The following is a 17,253-nucleotide window of genomic DNA, read 5'->3' as shown; positions in this document are numbered from 1 at the left end:
TCAGGTGGTTAGCTCATATCTATCTACGCCTGAGCCACCGTCCTTGCGATCCCAGTGGAATTTGCCATCTTTGAATGGCAACTACAGATGTGGACATTGTAAAGCTTGTCCAATGTGTGTGCAAACAAAACAGTTCAAGTACAAACATCACAGCATAGATTTAACAACATTCACCAATTGTAACACGAACTGTGTAATTTACTGTATCAAATGCCCGTGTGGCCTGGCCTATATAGGCCAAACGCAGCAGAAAATCAAGGCCCGCATCCTTCAGCATCAGAGTAGGATTAGATGTGAGGTAATTGGGGCCCCGCTAGTAGACCACTATAGAAGGTTGGGTCATACAGTGGATGAACTTGAATGGGTGGTGCTTGAAAAAGTTTCTTTGGGACCACGGGGAGGGAGTAGAACGTCTATCCTCAATATAAGAGAAAGTAAATGGATGAGTCGTTTGGACACTGTACTCCATGGATTAAATGAACAGGATAATAATTATGCCCAACTAGCATGCCTATAGCACTATTGTTGTATGCAATGTCTAATTTCTTGAAATAAGCTTTTTCCTGTTACAAGTATATCTCTTGAGTTGCAATGAAATGTTTTGTGCTATTATCCTACAAATATGCGCTAATGATCTTTTGTCCTACTGTATATATATGCCAACTGAGATATGATGCCCCAACTGCTTTATTCGTACTTTTGTATGTTTAGATATCCAAGGTATAAATAATTCATTTGTTTGCGAAACTAAAGGATCCCCAATAGGAGGCCAGCAGTCATTTCAAAAATATAAAGAACAAATCCTGTTTGTCTTGCCGTATGTTTAATTGTCCTTGGTGCATTGCTGCACATAAATCCCGTCATATTGTGGGTTAGGACTGCATGAATAACGTTTGCGCTCAATTATGCCTGAATCACACTGGCATAATGTAATTAACATTCTGAAGCTCGCCAACAATTGAGAGCTTGGAATCCCCTAGCTTAATTTCAACCGGATTCTTTCTGCCGTTTCTATTACACACGCCCATTGGCTGCTACAAATGTACTGGCATTTAGCTGCTGCGGGTTCCTCGGTGTTCGTTGCCTCGCGCTGAGACGCCCGCGCGAGTGCAGAGACGTGCCGCTTAGTTCCGCCAGCGAGGATTCATTCCGCTTGTCTAAGCTTCACTGCGGTGAGTAAACATAGTCTTTGGGCTCGTATTCCTCTATATCTTAAGGGATATAGTTTGTAAACGATCCTCTCGGTTTCTTGTTTACCGCAGGGATCCACGTGGAAGTAAACCCTGTGCAGTAATGGAAGCGGTCATCGCTCTTTGAAAGGCAGCAAATGTTTTTGAAAAGACCCTAAAAGAATCATCAGCGTGAATAGGTGAGCCTCTGGCTAGCAGGATGAATAGTAGTCGTTCTTTATTAAGGAATGTCTTGAATGACACAATGATTATGGCCGGTCCTGATATTGGCAGGTTTTGTTCGTTCTCCAATGTGTGATTTTGTAAATAAGTTTTAACCCGGCTGGGTTGTGTTTGATGCTTAACAATTCAAGCACGTGTGTTTATAATAGCAATGGTTTATTGTGGAATGTAGCTAACTGCTGTCCACAACCTCACAGAAGCCTAATTTGTTTTTAGGTTTACGCTCTCTTGGTATCAGGAGCCCTCGGACCAACATCGTTATCAGACGGAGCCACGTGAATCACCGTGCTTCTTGTAGGTAACTTGGTGTGGCTTGTACAGCCCTCCCTTCCCCTTGTAAAATAAGCCAATACTAATTAGTATCTCCCTCATAGGTGCCCTTCTACACTACCCCTACACCCCACCACTGCCTGTCCTGAGGAAGACCCCGCTGTAGGGCAATAGCGTCGCCTACCTTACTGGGGTCGAAACGTCGACACACCCTTGTCTATTCCTACCTGGTAGCAACGGATTATTTGTGACTGTGCAAGCTGTAAATGGGATAGTATTTTTTAGGACATAAATAAGTATATGACAATGTACACATGTCCAATGTGGAACTCAATGTTGAATATGTATGAGACCGCATACTTTGTAATTCTTCTATGATTAATTTGATCTGTTACACTATTTTGCACAAATTTCCCCTTTTCACCCTTCTTTTCCTTTCACGTCTCCCTGTCCTGGGCATATTACTAAATACTTTGAAATGTTTTGTTGTGAAGAAAAGGTAATTAATTTTCAAATGAGGAGATGTGTATTAAATAGCATTCCTCCAAGTCAACTCTCATGAGGTTTTTATTAGTGTTCAGTTTATGAATTATGAATTTGTGTCTTTGATATTGCATCAACTGGGACCCTTTTCTATATACTATCGACTACCCAGGTCCCAGTACCATTGGGTTGACCCATATATTATAACAAGGGATCAGCAAAGGCGGCCCGGACCGGCAGTCAGGTAAGTTTTTTTAATTTTAATTCCCAGGCCCCTACCCCCGTGCGACCCCCCGCGAGTATTGCGATGCGAGCCACGACTGGTGTGTGTGTGCATGTGTGTGCGTGTATGTTGTCTTCACTCGTAACTGCACTACTATCTACAGAGTGTCTAATATAGGAGGCAGGCACCGATATACGAGGCACTTTAGTAACGAGATTACCATCCATTGACCGATACGCAGCTCTAATGATTGAGACATGAGAGGCTTGGAGCCTGTGATTAGTTAAGAGCCTCCAGAGCTGGAAATGCTGAGAAGTTTTTAACATCAGTTAAGACCCTTGTGTAAAGGATTAGGCGCAAGGCTATTTATTTTCCAGCTGACTTATTCTTAATAGCCTTCTCAGATGCTCTTCTGCGCTGCCCGCCCACAGTTATTTTCTGGAAGCTAACAGTGTGGCGGACACAGGAATGAACTTTGAAAGGTGAGGAAAGAGAGGCACATAGGTGCTGGCTCCAGCCTATCAGTCAGGGGACGAGTACATGAAGAAAATTTTGAGATGTATGAGTGCTGCACGGCTGCATGTCTTTTGTGTTGTGTTCGCCTGTGTAGCATCCCTGCTGGACTGTGCTTGGTATTAGTTAGTTGTGTGTGGTTTGTTACATAAGTGAATGCATGCACAAACTTCTGGTAAATTAAATATGATGACTGAGTTATTCTTACTTCAACCCATCATCTCACAATCACAAAGCATAGCTTTTAACTGGCATCTGTGATGCCTTCAGAGAGGCCTTTCTTTTTAGCCAACCGTACACTGCATTCTTGGGTTACTGTTTTTTAATATATCAGAGGTGAGAAATCACAGCCTGCAGTGTAAAGTTGACTAAAAACAAAACAGAACTTTCTGATTCTGAGTCATTCGGCCACTTGGCACCACAACAAAGTTGTAGAAAGTGTTCCACAGTGGATTTCATTTTTGTGAGTATAGCTGTGTTTTCATCGCATTGCATAGAAATTTGATTTTTGACTGCAGATAGCCACCATTTATGTGCACTGATTTTGCCCTCATTATGGCTTGCTGGGAAACAACATAAGTAAAACAACATTTGTAATTAAGGTGTTGGCAGCTGGGGTGTGGTACAGTACTCAAGAGTTTTTTTGCACACTGGAATCAAAATTTACCACTGAAATCAGTTCACACTAGTGTGTACGTGACACGTAACTGAAATACCATAGGGGGGCTGTAATGACTGTAAACACTGTATCGGCCTCCATGTTCCGGAGGTTCCATTTGCCCCCGTGCAAGACATTTGGATTGGCTGCTCTTATCAGGTGGGTACCAACAAACGCCAGCGGGGAGGGACAGCTCTTATAGGATAATTGGGGAAAGGGAGCAGCCTCCTTATCAACTCAGACACCCCCACCCATTCTCAAGAGCCGAGGTTTTAATCCTCCTGCTGCACGAAATCCTTGTTAATTTTAATGAGTTTGATAACAATTTGTGACCCCTGAGTAATCACTGAAATCAGGGAATGGTGGCCTGCTGGGGACAGCAGACCACCATATCTATGATTGCTTTTAAATAAAGCAATATTTCTTTTTTAAATGCAGCTCGTTTTCCTTAAAGGAAAAGGGGTTGCGTTTAAAAAAAAGAAAAACTTTTTTTAGAGAAGGCAGTGGTCCATGGGAAGACAAAAGAAAAAAGAAATGGCCCGGCCCCAAGAGATGAGGTCCCCTGGGGCCAAAAGGATCAAGGGAATTAGGGCCACACAGCCTCACTTTCTAAAATACATGAAAAAATCGGAAGTCGGCAACTCCCTGAAGGCCCGCCCCCTTTCTCCACTACTTTGCAAACGAGCCTCCTGGTGCGCTCATGGTTGGGGGAGGAAGTCCCCTCCACTACTGAGGGTCCTTAGGGGCCAACTAGCCCACCTGTTACCTCCAGTAAGCTCCACATAGTGGGATTGCTGAGAGGTGGTCGGAGGCCATGCCCCTTTTTACAGCTGTTTGGTACTAGAGGTAACAGGAGGGTTGGTTGGCCCTCAGGAACCCTCAAGCTGCAAGGGGACTTCATCCCCCAACCAAGGGAGCACTGGAGTGTTGGTGAAAAAAGAGTGTGTGTCCTGCAACCAACTCTCAGCAATCCCAATGTGTGGGGCTTACTGGAGGTAACAGGTAGGCTAGGACCCCCAGCAGTGAAGGGGACTTCATCCCCCAACCAATAGCGCACCAGGAGGCATGTTTACAGACTGTTAGAGAAATAGGGCGTGGCCTGCTATCAGAACTCAGCAATCCTGCTTTGTGGGTCTTGCTGGAGGTAGCAGGAGGGGTAGTTGGCCCACAAGGACATCCTTGGGCCAACTACCCCTCTTGTTACCTTCAGTTAGTTCCACACAGTGGGATTGCTAAGAGATCTTCGGAGCCCATGCCCCCTTTCTCCACCACTTTGCAAATGCACCTCTGGTGCACTACTTGTTAGGGGGTGACGTCCACTTTACTCCAGAGGGAACTTGGGGACCAAAACGCCCTCCTGGTAGCTCCTGTAAGTCCTACGCAGTGGAATTCCTGAGAGCTGGTTGGAGGCCCAGCCCCCTTTCTCCACCACTCTGCAAACGTGACTGCTAGTTAAAAACCTTAGAAATTCACTGAAAAAACACCGGTTACAGGAACGTTATAGTTAGGCTAACATTTCACTTGTACAAAACCTGTGAAATTCAGTCGTTATAGTTAGCTGAGCTAACTATAACTCACACCCCCGTAATGCATGGCTGATGATGTCACATATTACATCACTCATGACGTGATCAGTGACATCACTCATTACATCACTGATGACATCATCCAAATAATGATGCACCTACTCACACCCCAATATAACCTTTCATACACCCACTCCAAATTTCAGACTATCATTCTCTAAACCATAGACACACCAATACCAGTAAGTACATACCCACTCACTGATTCATCGGTCTACACACACATCAACTCACCCACCCATACAACACCTCATACACGCAGTCACTCACCAATACAGCCACTGAAATATACACTCATATACCCATACAGACACTCACACACCGCCACTTACCTGTAGAGCGATTCACATACCTAGTCACTCACCCAAAGAGTCAATGACACTGGCACTTACTCACCTATACAGTTATACACACACCACCTCACTTATTCATATAGATTCTATCATATACTTACACTCTTATAGTTGGTCAATTTCTCAACCATGTTAGAGTGGTACAACACCGGCGTATGGTATTGTTTAAAAACTCACCAAGCTGTCTATTCATAAGGCTGGTGACCAGGCCAATCCTTTGTGTTGTGTACAGAATATACACATTATATATAATGTATTTCTGTTCGATATAGTGGGTGTCATTTTTGTAGGCCTATGATTTGAGCAGGATATAGTGACATACAACCCGATACACCCCTCGTTCAAGATATTATAGAAGAAGAATACGGTCTAGGTTAAGACCCTAGTTCAGATACTGATGTCACTGTCACTATATTTAGATTTTTATGTCACTGTCATGGCCTGAGGGCAAATCTGTGTTTTACTTATTAGAGACAAGTGTGTTAATTCTCTCCTACTAAAGGTATGTAAGCAGTACCAGAATACGAGGAAAGATGCCTTCTGCGCAAAGGGGGCAAGTTGCAAAGGACTCCATGTCTGTGGATTCTTTGTCCGGGGCACGTGTCGGAATTCCAAATGCAGTCGATCTCACAACCTGTTGGATCCCAACAACATGCATGTGCTGCAGATGCGTGGTCTGAGCGAGGAAATTGCCCAAAACATCCAGCTGATGCGCATTCACCAATGCAATGAGACACAAAAAGAAACTGAGAAAATCAACAATATAGGTAAGGAAGCAAGAAAAGTGGAGAACTACTGGTGACAAGGTGTTCTGGAAATTATCCTATCTTTCTTTGCAATACCTTACCTTCAATATTAAAATGTACCTTGTAAGATCAGCAACTGATTTATATCCTTTATCTGGCCACCCGTCCAGTAGTATAACATAGTGCTGCAAGGCTAAGTCAGTAAAACGCTATTTTTTTATCCTCCATTTTTCCCCATCTGCCTACTTTTCGCTAATAAACTCCTCTTAGTTGCCTAGAGAGACCCTCCTTCAAAAGCCATGTCCTAATGTCCTAATCTCTTAATACTCTTCCCTCATTTCTGCAGCACTATGTTCCTTCTCTCAGCCTTAAAGCTGGCTCATCACTCTCTAGAGTCACGTCTTCTGAATATTTATGTTTACTTAGTCATCCTGCACATTAACTTGGTGCCCACCAACTTTTATCTCCCAAGCCAGCCAATATCACTGTCCACAAGTTTAAGATTCTACTATCTCAGAACATACCTGTTTTTTGGGGTATCTCTTTAACAAGAATAGTGAAACGGTGAAGTGATAATTTGCACATTTTGCTGCTAGAGTACTTCCCAAACACAAAGAGAGGCTTATTTTTAAGCCTTTCTAAAGCTTTCCTCACCTATGGAGTTGCCTTTCTGCGAGCTGGTGCTAAATATAGTAAACAATTTTTAATACAGACAACATGTTTTGCGTATGTTTAATGAATGACTTGCAAAGATGAATTGCTCAAGGGATGCATTAAAAGTAATCTATTGTGACTTTCCTATCTCATGTATAGGCCTTGTGCAACTCCCATGCTGCTTTACAGCTTCTTCAGCACACTGCAAGTTGAGGCAAAGCTGGGCAGCAGGCTGTTTTGAAGAGTTGAGTTTTCAGCCATTCTGGGAACTTCAGGGTGTTAGATTCAAGCATCAGTGCTATAGTTTGAAAATGTCTGGCTTCTTAGCCTTATCTCGCCACCTGATACTAGAAATCCTGGCAAGGAATAAGAGGTTATGGCAAAACAGTAATTTATGGAGGATGCATAGTGTTTTTTACTTGAGATCATTCCTTGACTGTGAGCCAGTACAGGGCCCACAAATTAGTCTGATGTGGTGGATCCGCTTATACCTAAAATGATTTGCTCTCTGGGCTGGCTCTCTGTAATCCTATTTGGTCTACAGACACAGTAGTTACTGTGAATGCCATGTTGAGTGTAGAGCACATCCTATGTGTGAATCCATTTGTAATACCAGAGGAGTAAAACATTTATTTTACAGCATGCAATTTTTTTCAGTTGGTCTTAGAACTAGCTAAACAAGTAAGCATCCCTCCAGTCATAGTTGGAGACATGTTAAGAAGGAACTCTGGGCAGCAGCAAACATTCACAAGCAACAAGGACTGAATAAAAATACAATACATTCATAATTGCTATAGTCTGTCTGTCATATGTCATCCGCATATCTGTAGGAGTTGCAGCCAAAAGATAGAATAAGCTTGGCTACTAGATGTTCCTGTGGTAACCCCACAATATTTGATAGCAAAGGCTGAATCGAAAGAGGCCATAGTGCTTGCTTGAAAGTGATCTTTCGGAAAGGAAGAGAACCATGACCAGCCTATGCCATTGCCAGCAAGAACACTAAGTGACTTATTACGAGTTCTGTGTTCCGTGGACTGCCGTACCCACTGTCCGACCGCTGCGAGCTCTGCGTTTCATCCGCTGTATTTTGACTCGGGAGTGCTGCCTTTGCAGAGACCGTGGCAGCACCAACGGTACCGCAAGCACACCACCGAACACCGGGACCGCTGTCAGGGGAAGGCACCATCTGTAGGGCGGTACAGAGGAGCAACACTGCCATCTGTATTGGCTTTTCCACGATCCATGGGGGTCAGATTGTGTCTAAATGTCAGAGGAAATTAAGGATTTGGGGTGAATACTCACCCCTTTCCTGCTCTTTCCCCCCAGATTTTGACATGGATCCCTTTCTCCAGCCCCCCCCTACACAGGAGCATCTTCACACTGAGGAATACAACCCCTTCTCAGGTGATATACAGGTAAGTGCTTTTTGTACCATATACCAATTGCTGGGACTGCCCACATATGGCTCGAACTCCAGCAATGGGTAGGTGGTATACTATTTTTCCATATGTATCATTCATATGTGTGTATTTGACACATATGCAGTTGAAATGTACACACATTTATCAGCAGTAATGGAAATATATTCATCACAGCCACAAGACAGCCGCAGCCACACTGCAGTCCCCATTGTGTTTTTTTTTCTTTTGTTAAAAACTTTTATTGAGCAATCAGATAAAAAGTACAGAGATGGGCCTACAACCACACGGGCTGGCCGCTAATTCGCAAAGCACCTACCATGAAGTAAACAATAATCTCCGTGGCCAGGCCCAAATCACAGATTAAATATTGCACAAAGCATATGACAGGACACAACAGTTTTTTGTCTTAAACATTAACATAACAAACTCAAAACAAGGCGAATGTAGCAATCACGTCAGCCCAGATGGCAGAGGGGGAAGACCACTAATCAGGAAGATAAAGGTAAATCAATGAGACTCGGCAAGGCCGGGGGGGGGGCAGCAGGGAAAACAGGAAAAACCTAAAAGAGAATGAAAAATTTCGGGAACGTCGGCCTAGGGAGACAGGGTAACATCGGATGTGTCAACCAAGGGAGGGGTACAGATTTCTCCACGATATGCATTCCACTGACCCCAAATTTTAGTCCACGCCCTGGGTCAGCCCCTAGCCACATAGACGGTCTTCTCTCGAAACATGGACCAGTCCATGTTATCCTCCCACACCGAAACATCCGGAGGTCTGGATGCGCCCCAAAGTTGTGCAATGTCCCGCTTCGCGACCATGTACCCCAAGGTCGCCCATCGGGTCTGGGCCACAGAATAATCGGTGGGTTCCCACACGTTCAGCAGGCATCGTCGGGGCTCAGGCCGCAGGGTAACACCAGTCACGACAGTCATCACCTCAAGTACATCAATCCAGTAGGCCGCCACCAACGGACATTCCCAAAGTATATGCATAAAGGTAGCACTCATCCCACAGCCACGCTTACATAAGCCATCCGGGGAAAAACCCATTACAACCAGGCGCGGACCAGTTACATACACTCGGTGGAGGATCTTAAGTTGCACCAAACGAAGACGGGCGGGAATGGCTACCTCCTTAGGAGAAGAGAGTGCCGACTGCCAATCCTCATCATCCAATTCCAATCCATCACCGACCCACAGCTCCCTAAGGCGGACCAACAAGTCGGCGCGATTATGAATCAATTTTTTATAAATAAGGGAGATAGTGCTATCAGGCAGGTGTCCATCTAGTATACGATCTTCAAGGGGGGAAGACTCGGGCAGGGTCACATCAGGAGTTAGAACTGAGGCCAGGGCATGCCGGACCTGCAGATAACGAAAAAACTCTCTATCACTCAAGTCGTATTCCGCCTTAAGGGCCTGGAACGACTTCACGCTACCTTTTACACAGACATCACCCACCTTACATATCCCAATCATGTCCCAGTGGTCGAAGCCCTTAGTAGACCAGAGACATCCCAAACGTTCAGAGGCATAAAGCGGCGTCGCCAGTGTCAGTCGATTCTCCCATCCCAAACTCACATTCGCGGCGCGCCATACAGTGACTGCGATCCTGGACGGGCCTACAAGATGGTGCCCGGCCGATCTAGAATAAAGCGCTCTATTGAAATCCCCTCCTGGCAGCTGGAGTCTATCCATCTCAAAGGCCGGATCCCGACCCGGTGAATACATCGCGTGGTTGATGGCAGACAGCTGGGCAGCCCAGTAATATCTCTTGATGTCGGGGAGCGCCATGCCCCCGTCATACCAAGGGATGGTGAGTTTCGCAAGGGCAATACGTGGACGCCCGTCCCAGATCAGTTGTCTTTGAAGACTCTCGATCTCTCGGAAATAGGTAGTGGGAATGTCGTCATAAGAATTCTGAAGTGCGTAGAGGAACCGCGGTAAGGACATCATTTTAAAAAGGGCTGCCCTGCCCAGAGGAGACAGGGGCAGCTTACGCCAACGGGCCACATCTAGTCGCAGTCTAAGAAGTGGGGGGAGGAGATTGCGCTCGAAGCGGAGTGAGGAGTCCAGCGTAATAAAGATCCCCAAATACTGGAAGCCAGACTGGACCACCTGAATAGGAAATCTGTCCGGCAGTGGGGGCAAAACACCCGAAAGAACATACACGCAGGACTTAGCCCAATTAATGACTAGGCCCGAATTAGCACCAAACGAAGTAAGAACATCAAATAAGACATTTAAAGATTTACGCGGGGAAGTAAGATATAAAAGAATGTCATCCGCGTAAAGTGAGACGCGGTCCTCAAAGTCCGGTGACCAACGGATCCCTTTGAGTGAAGGCTCCCATCGAAGCCACGCAGCTAACGGTTCCAGGGCGAGCGCAAAAAGCAACGGAGACAAGGGGCAACCCTGACGGGTCCCCCTACCAAGGGAGAAGGGGACAGAAACTCTACCGTTCACCACTACCTGCGCTAAGGGTTCAGCGTATAACAGCTTCACCCAACCGATAAACTCAGGTCCAAAACCAAATTTTTCAAGAGCAGCCCAAAGATAGGGCCACTCCACAGTGTCAAAAGCCATCGAGGCATCCAACGAGGCCAAAATGGCCGGTTCCGTCAGAAGCCCCGCCCTCGCAACAGCACCGTGGAGACGACGTAGGTTAAGAGCCGTGTTGCGATGTGGGATAAATCCGGATTGATCCGGATGAACCAAGTCACTAATGACCGTCAAGAGGCGGGTCGCCAGGAGCTTTGCCAGGACCTTGGGCTCAACATTTAACAAGGAAATGGGCCTATAAGACGAACAAAGGTCCCGCGGTTTACCGTCCTTAGGAATTACGACTATCGTGGCCAGACGCTGATCATACGGGAGAATACCCCGTTCCCGGGACTCCAAAAACATGGCACGAAGATAGGGCGCCACCCTATCAGGACGTAGCTTGTACAGTTCAATTGGCAACCCGTTCGGGCCCAAGGCTTTGCCCGAACGGAGTGAGCGAATGGCAGTAGCTATCTCGTCAGTAGTAAAAGGGGACTCCAACGACATACGGTCTAAATCGGAGACACTGGGCAAAGTGATATCACGCAACAAAAGGCGAGAATCAGCCACATCCCGTCCAGACTCAGGGGTATAAACCACACGAAAATACTCAGCAAAACATTCAACTATTCCAATCGGGTCCGTCACTCTCACACCATTCGATGATTGAATCACGGGCACAACACGATTCGCCCTCTCCTTCTTATCCAACCACGCCAATAATTTGCCCGCCTTGTCCCCCACATCATACAGACGACCCTGTTGCTCCCGGAACATCTGTTTGGCCGCATCCGTGACCAAAGACTTATAGGCAAATTGTTTCAGACCCAGGGCATGGAGTTTATCCGATGTGACATCCGACTCTAAGGCCGCCTCCCTTTCAGCAATCTCCCGCTCGAGGTCCACCACCTCCCGATCCCTCGCCTTCTTGGATTCAACAATAAGGGAAAGGGCCTGCCCACGAATCACTGTCTTAAAGGCCTCCCACAGGGATACCGCAGAGGAAACGGACCCCTCGTTGTCTAAAAAATAGGCGTCCAAAGCCTTAGTCAAAAGGCTGCGGGTCTCGGGGGAGGTAAGGTACCATGGGTTGATAGGAGCAACCCGGCCCGCGGCTTCCACCCCCATCTCAAAACAAAGCCAGAGCGGAGAATGATCGGAAATGCCCCGGGGGAGGTGTCTAATCTCACGCACTGCCGGCGACTGGGCCGCAGGCATCAGGAAATAGTCCAGTCTAGACAAACTCCCATGGGCCCCGGAGTGGAAAGTGTATTGAAGCTGAGTAGGATGCATAAGCCTCCAGCAATCCACCAAGCCAAACGTGTCCAGAAACCCACCCAGCCACTGTTGGGCCGAGGGAGTATCCCTAGGGGGGTGGCGATCGTGTAGACCGGAGAACACAGAATTAAAGTCACCAGCAATGAAGAGAGTACTATTAGGGAGGTCCAACAAAACACGGCCCAAGTCGGAAAAGGTAGAAGTCTGCAGGCCGGGGGAGACATAAACAGCAAGTAAGGAGAGGGTACGACCCTCATAACGACCCACGAGGACAGCATATCGCCCCCGATCATCAAGGATCACATCATCAATAGCTAGGGGGAGGGAAGCCCGAACAAGGATACCCACTCCCCTGGAACCCGTGGTAAACCCCGAATGTGCGGCGAGGCGATAGCCCCACCTATTCATCGCACGACAAGTATTGCCCACCAAATGAGTCTCCTGCAGAAAAACAATATCTGGAGATAAACGTCGTAAACATTTCAACACCACACTCCGCTTAATACGATCCCCCAGACCATTAACATTCCACGAAACAAACCTCAACCCGCTACCCCCCACCCCACACAGCAACGCCGAAACCCCTCTTCAATGAGCATGACATAAAAAACATCAGTAGCAAGATAGAGTCGCCTTGAGAACAGAACACACGAACATCGAACTTCCCAACCACCCACCCCCCAACAATCGAGAAAACACCCCCCACCCTGCACCCCTGCAAAAAGCTAAAAAGCCACCCCAACATGCAGTGTGCCTGTCGCCCAAGAACCCCCATTCTACAAAAAGACCCCGGAGGAGGAAAGGCTCTGGCCCACCCGCCACCCCGAGCAAGACAGATAACGAGGAAAACACACAAACAGTAGAGGCACTGAGGCATAGAATCCCGGAAGAGTTTACTCTATACGAGGGCCCAGGCGTAGACGAATTGTTCAGCTCTCCACTCCACCCTCAGCACCACCCGGGTGGGCGGCGGACTCAGTCGCAGGAGGTCGGTCAGGCAGAGAGTCCAGCCAGTCGTTCACAGAATCTGGCCGATCGAAGAAAAAGGTTCGGTCATTGTACTCCACTCGCAGCCTGGTCGGAAAAAGCATAGCGTAGCGTAACCCCATGTCCCGAAGACGCTTCTTGACACCACGGAAGCCCATACGCTGTTTCTGGACCTGTTGAGAAAAGTCCGGATAAAAGTTCACTGTGGCGTTCTGAAAGGCCACCGGGCCCTTCACACGTGATGCTTGCAGGATAGCGTCCCGATCCCTATAATGGAGGAGTTTCGCAACAATAGGCCTCGGCGGGGCACCCGGCTTACCCTGGCCCCCCGGAACACGATGGGCACGCTCCACTGCGAATAATTTACTCAGTCCAGACGGAGAGAGGTAGTTTTGGATCAGGTCCTCAACCAGGAGATCAACAGAGTGAGGTTCTGGATTCTCCGGAACGCCAACCACGCGCACATTACAGCGACGTGCCCTGTTCTCAAAGTCCTCCAAGCGCCGGGTCATGAAATCGTTCACCCTACGGAGATTACCAATCTCCGTCTGTATCTCCGAGACGTCTGCCGTGAGGCTGGATGACTTGAGATCCAATGACTTCACCTTCTCATTGGTTTTCGATAGGTCGGCTCGAATCAAGTTCACATCAATGGCCACGGTGTCGATTTTGTGGGCCAAGGCCTCATATTGTTGTCCTATCGTCTCCTTCATGCCAGAAATGGCGCCCATGATGTCCTGCAAGGACGGCTCAGTTGACGCGTCCACGATGTGGTCAGCAGCGCTTGGACCGGGCAGGGCGGCTCCGGGGGACCCCTTCGAGTGGGTGTAACGGTCCATAACGTTAGACTGGACCGGGCCCCCGCGCAGGGGCGTCTTGGTCTTCCGAGTCTCTCGGTCCCCTCTGCCCGCTATGTTGGAAACTGCGTCACAAGGAGATTTACCAGGCTCGATGGAATGGGCACAGGAAAGTAAGGTTTCGGGATCAAAGAGCCGCCACAAGGGCACCACTAGGATGGAGTCAATCAGATAGGAGAATAAGCCAGTCAAAGGCCCGACAACCGTCTCGTGCCCCGGGCCCAGCCCAGGCCAGACTCCCCTGCCAGATGTCTCAGTCAGAGGCAGAATCGAAACCGAAACTTAAGAGGGGGACCCACAAGTCCAATCCCCCTGCCGCTGTTGTTCAACTCCAAGACGGCCACAGAGCCTCACCCAGTCCCGGGCGTACCTCGTGGGCGGATCCCGAAATTTCGAATCACCGTAACTCCGGCACCCCGGGTCAAAATCAAATTCCGAAAGTTCCAGGAAGATCAGCCCAGCTTCCTCTACACAAATCCTCGTGAAGAATCAGGATATGTACAGGATATCATGCCGGGAGTGGCGGGGGTCCGGAGAGCGCTGTGCTCACGCGGCCATCTCGGATGCCCGCCAAGCTGACAGTCCCCATTGTTAATACGACGGTCGGAAGACTGCCAGTGCTGCTGTCTTCTCGTGGTCACGGCCCTTCGGCGGTCAGACCACGAAACTCATAATCACACTTTTGATCTATCCAATAGGATGTGATGGGATAATGTGTCAAAGGCCGCAGAAAGATGTAGGAGAATTACAGTTCATGAGCTTCCTCAGTCCAGAATCCTTTTGATGTAATTGGTGGCAGAGAGCAACGCTGTTGTTAGTGCTCAGACCAGGCCGGACACAGGACTGGTGATCATTGTGCAAGTAGTGCTCTTTATTATAAGCAGAAAGTTGTTTGTTGACAAAGATCTCAGTCACGTAAGCCATATCAACAGGAGAAGAGAAATTAGACCATAGTTTGATATCACCAAAGGGTCAGAAGCAGGTTTCATTAAAAGACTCTACAACAAGGCCACTTTTCCATGAAACACAAACAGTTCCAGAAAAGTTACAAGCCCCGTTGAGAACTACTGCAAGGGCAGGGGCAATGACTTGTGCAATTGTAGCTGGGCAAGGATCGAGTGTGGAGCCACAAGACATAGATTTGAGTTTGGCGAACATTTCAGATGGACTTACTGTATTGAAGGAAATAAGAAAATCATTAGAAGGATTGACAGAGGTTTGCTTCCTATATGGCACTAATGAAGTGGTGGCCTGAGGAGGAAGGGGATTTAGAATCAGAAGAATTGTGTTCAGAAAGAATTCAGAGATTTAAAAATGAGAACAATGGGCCAGATTCACAAAAGTAATCTGAGACAAAATTCTAACTTTACGACTTTCAGTATTCACAAAGGGCATTTAGGAGTAGTAAAGTTAGAATTCCTAACTTTACTACTCCTAAATGCCCTCTGTGAATACCGAACGTCATAAAGTTAGGATTTTGTCTCAGATTACTTTTGTGAATCGGGCCCCAAGAGTTTGAGAAGAGATGATAGAAATAGAGTCAGTAGTAGGATAGGCTAAACACTATCCAGAAAGTCTCTTTGGTAAGATATTTTGCAGACATGATATAATCATGAATGAATTTGACTTTCTCTTTTTTAACGAGCTTCTTGTATTTGTTTTGTTCAGATTTATAAACTGCTTTATCAGAAGAGTTATTCGAGTGTCACAAATGACACTCTATCGTCTTGCAATGTGTTTTAGCTTTGGAAAGTTCTGCGAAGAACCAAGGGTTTAGAAGGAGAGACTCAGTAGAATTTACTGACTTTATTGGGCACTTTGATACCCAAAGATGGAAATTGTTATAAGCATTGGTAACATCCAGATGGGTAATTGGCTTAGTAGCCTTAAGAATTAATTCCAGCTGTTTAAAGACAAGCTTGTTCAACGACTGATCAGAAGAGCTAGCCCATATTGAACAAGGAGATTGAAAATTGAATAACTTTGAGATCTGACAATATGACTTCCAATATAGAGGTGATCTGTACTGATGAGGGTTGAGTAACAAGCAGGCCTAGCATATGAATGTCTGAGTGGGTGGAGTTAGTAAGAAGCTGGGGAAGATTTCATCTCAGACAGAATTTGAATAAGTCACAAGCTGCATGAGCCATATCCTCCTCAACATGAAAGTGGAAAACAGGTTAAATATTGTCAGTTTCTGGGGCTAAGGCAAAAATGTTATCAAATAATGAGTGAAGCTTGCTGTTTACTTTTAGCGGAGTGTCAGACTCCACCTTTGACCCGCTAAAAGAATGCCTCAAAACATTGCTGACTGGATGAGCTTCAATTTCTTAAAACTTAATGCGGACAAGACAGAGGTCCTGTTTTTAGGTCTCGCCTAGACGAAAGCAAAAAGCGAAGCTTTTTGCTGTCTAGCGAGACTACTTATGTCGCCACTTTCCAGGGATTCCGGGGAATGTGGACAGCACAGCAGACTGTCACGAGCGTCTCCTGCTGGAGATTGTACCTCGTGAGCGCGCACGTCGTCACTCACGCATGCGCACAACCAAAGGCATCCACACACTGCATATACACACACGCACCCCCCCTTAAACATACACACGCGCACACAGACAGACAGACGCACGCACAAACACACTAGAACAGACACACACACACGCACGCGTACACCCCACCCCCACTCACCCCTCCTCTCACTCAACTTACCTGTTCTGGCGGTGCACGGCGGCGGCTCCTTCTCCCGGGTGGCGGTAGCGCTTTGCGGGGCTCTCTCACCACATGAGAGCCCCGCCTTCCCCATGCGCCCGGCCGCTCTTCACCCGGTCCCCCATCTCGGGACCGGGACTCAATGCGGAGCCTTCGTGGCTCCTCGGGCAGCTCTCTCTGTCTCTCGGCGCGATGGGGCGGGACTTCCGGTTGGGGCCGCGCTGGCATTGGCCGGCTTCCCAACCGCTTCCGGGTCGTCGCGGGCAGCGCGGCGGCCCGGCACAGCCATGATGCGTATTGTTTTCGAGGCCTACCCTTACCATTTATTTCTTTTTTCCTATGTCGTAGTTGCGGCTCCGCCATATTGTTACTGGCCAGAGGCTTTGAGCCGCGCTGCACAAATGACGTGTTAATACTGCGCTGTCATTTTTCTCACTTTCGGTTCAGTGTGGGCAGAGTGTTTGCCATGTGGTCGGTAGCTGCCCATTCCCGGTCCTTTTTGCCCTAACTGGCTGCCACCTCGCCTGCCGTAGCAGGTCCGCAGAAGCCGCTGGTCACC

General features: G+C 47.5%; 1 protein-coding gene across 1 annotated transcript in view; it reads left to right on the top strand.

Moving 5' to 3' along the window:
- LOC144807718 (protein mono-ADP-ribosyltransferase PARP12-like) overlaps positions 1-17,253 on the top strand; it is a 361,427-nt gene that overhangs the window by 83,582 nt on the left and 260,592 nt on the right. The window contains exon 3 of the mRNA XM_078673379.1: positions 6,001-6,265. Coding sequence (XP_078529505.1) covers positions 6,001-6,265 — 265 coding nt within the window. The remainder of the gene's footprint in view (positions 1-6,000; positions 6,266-17,253) is intronic.

This window comes from Lissotriton helveticus, chromosome 1_1 (assembly GCF_964261635.1).
Source record: "Lissotriton helveticus chromosome 1_1, aLisHel1.1, whole genome shotgun sequence".
NCBI lineage: Eukaryota > Metazoa > Chordata > Amphibia > Caudata > Salamandridae > Lissotriton > Lissotriton helveticus.
Note: the sequence above shows the minus strand (reverse complement) of the source record. Positions and strands in the feature narration are given on the sequence as shown.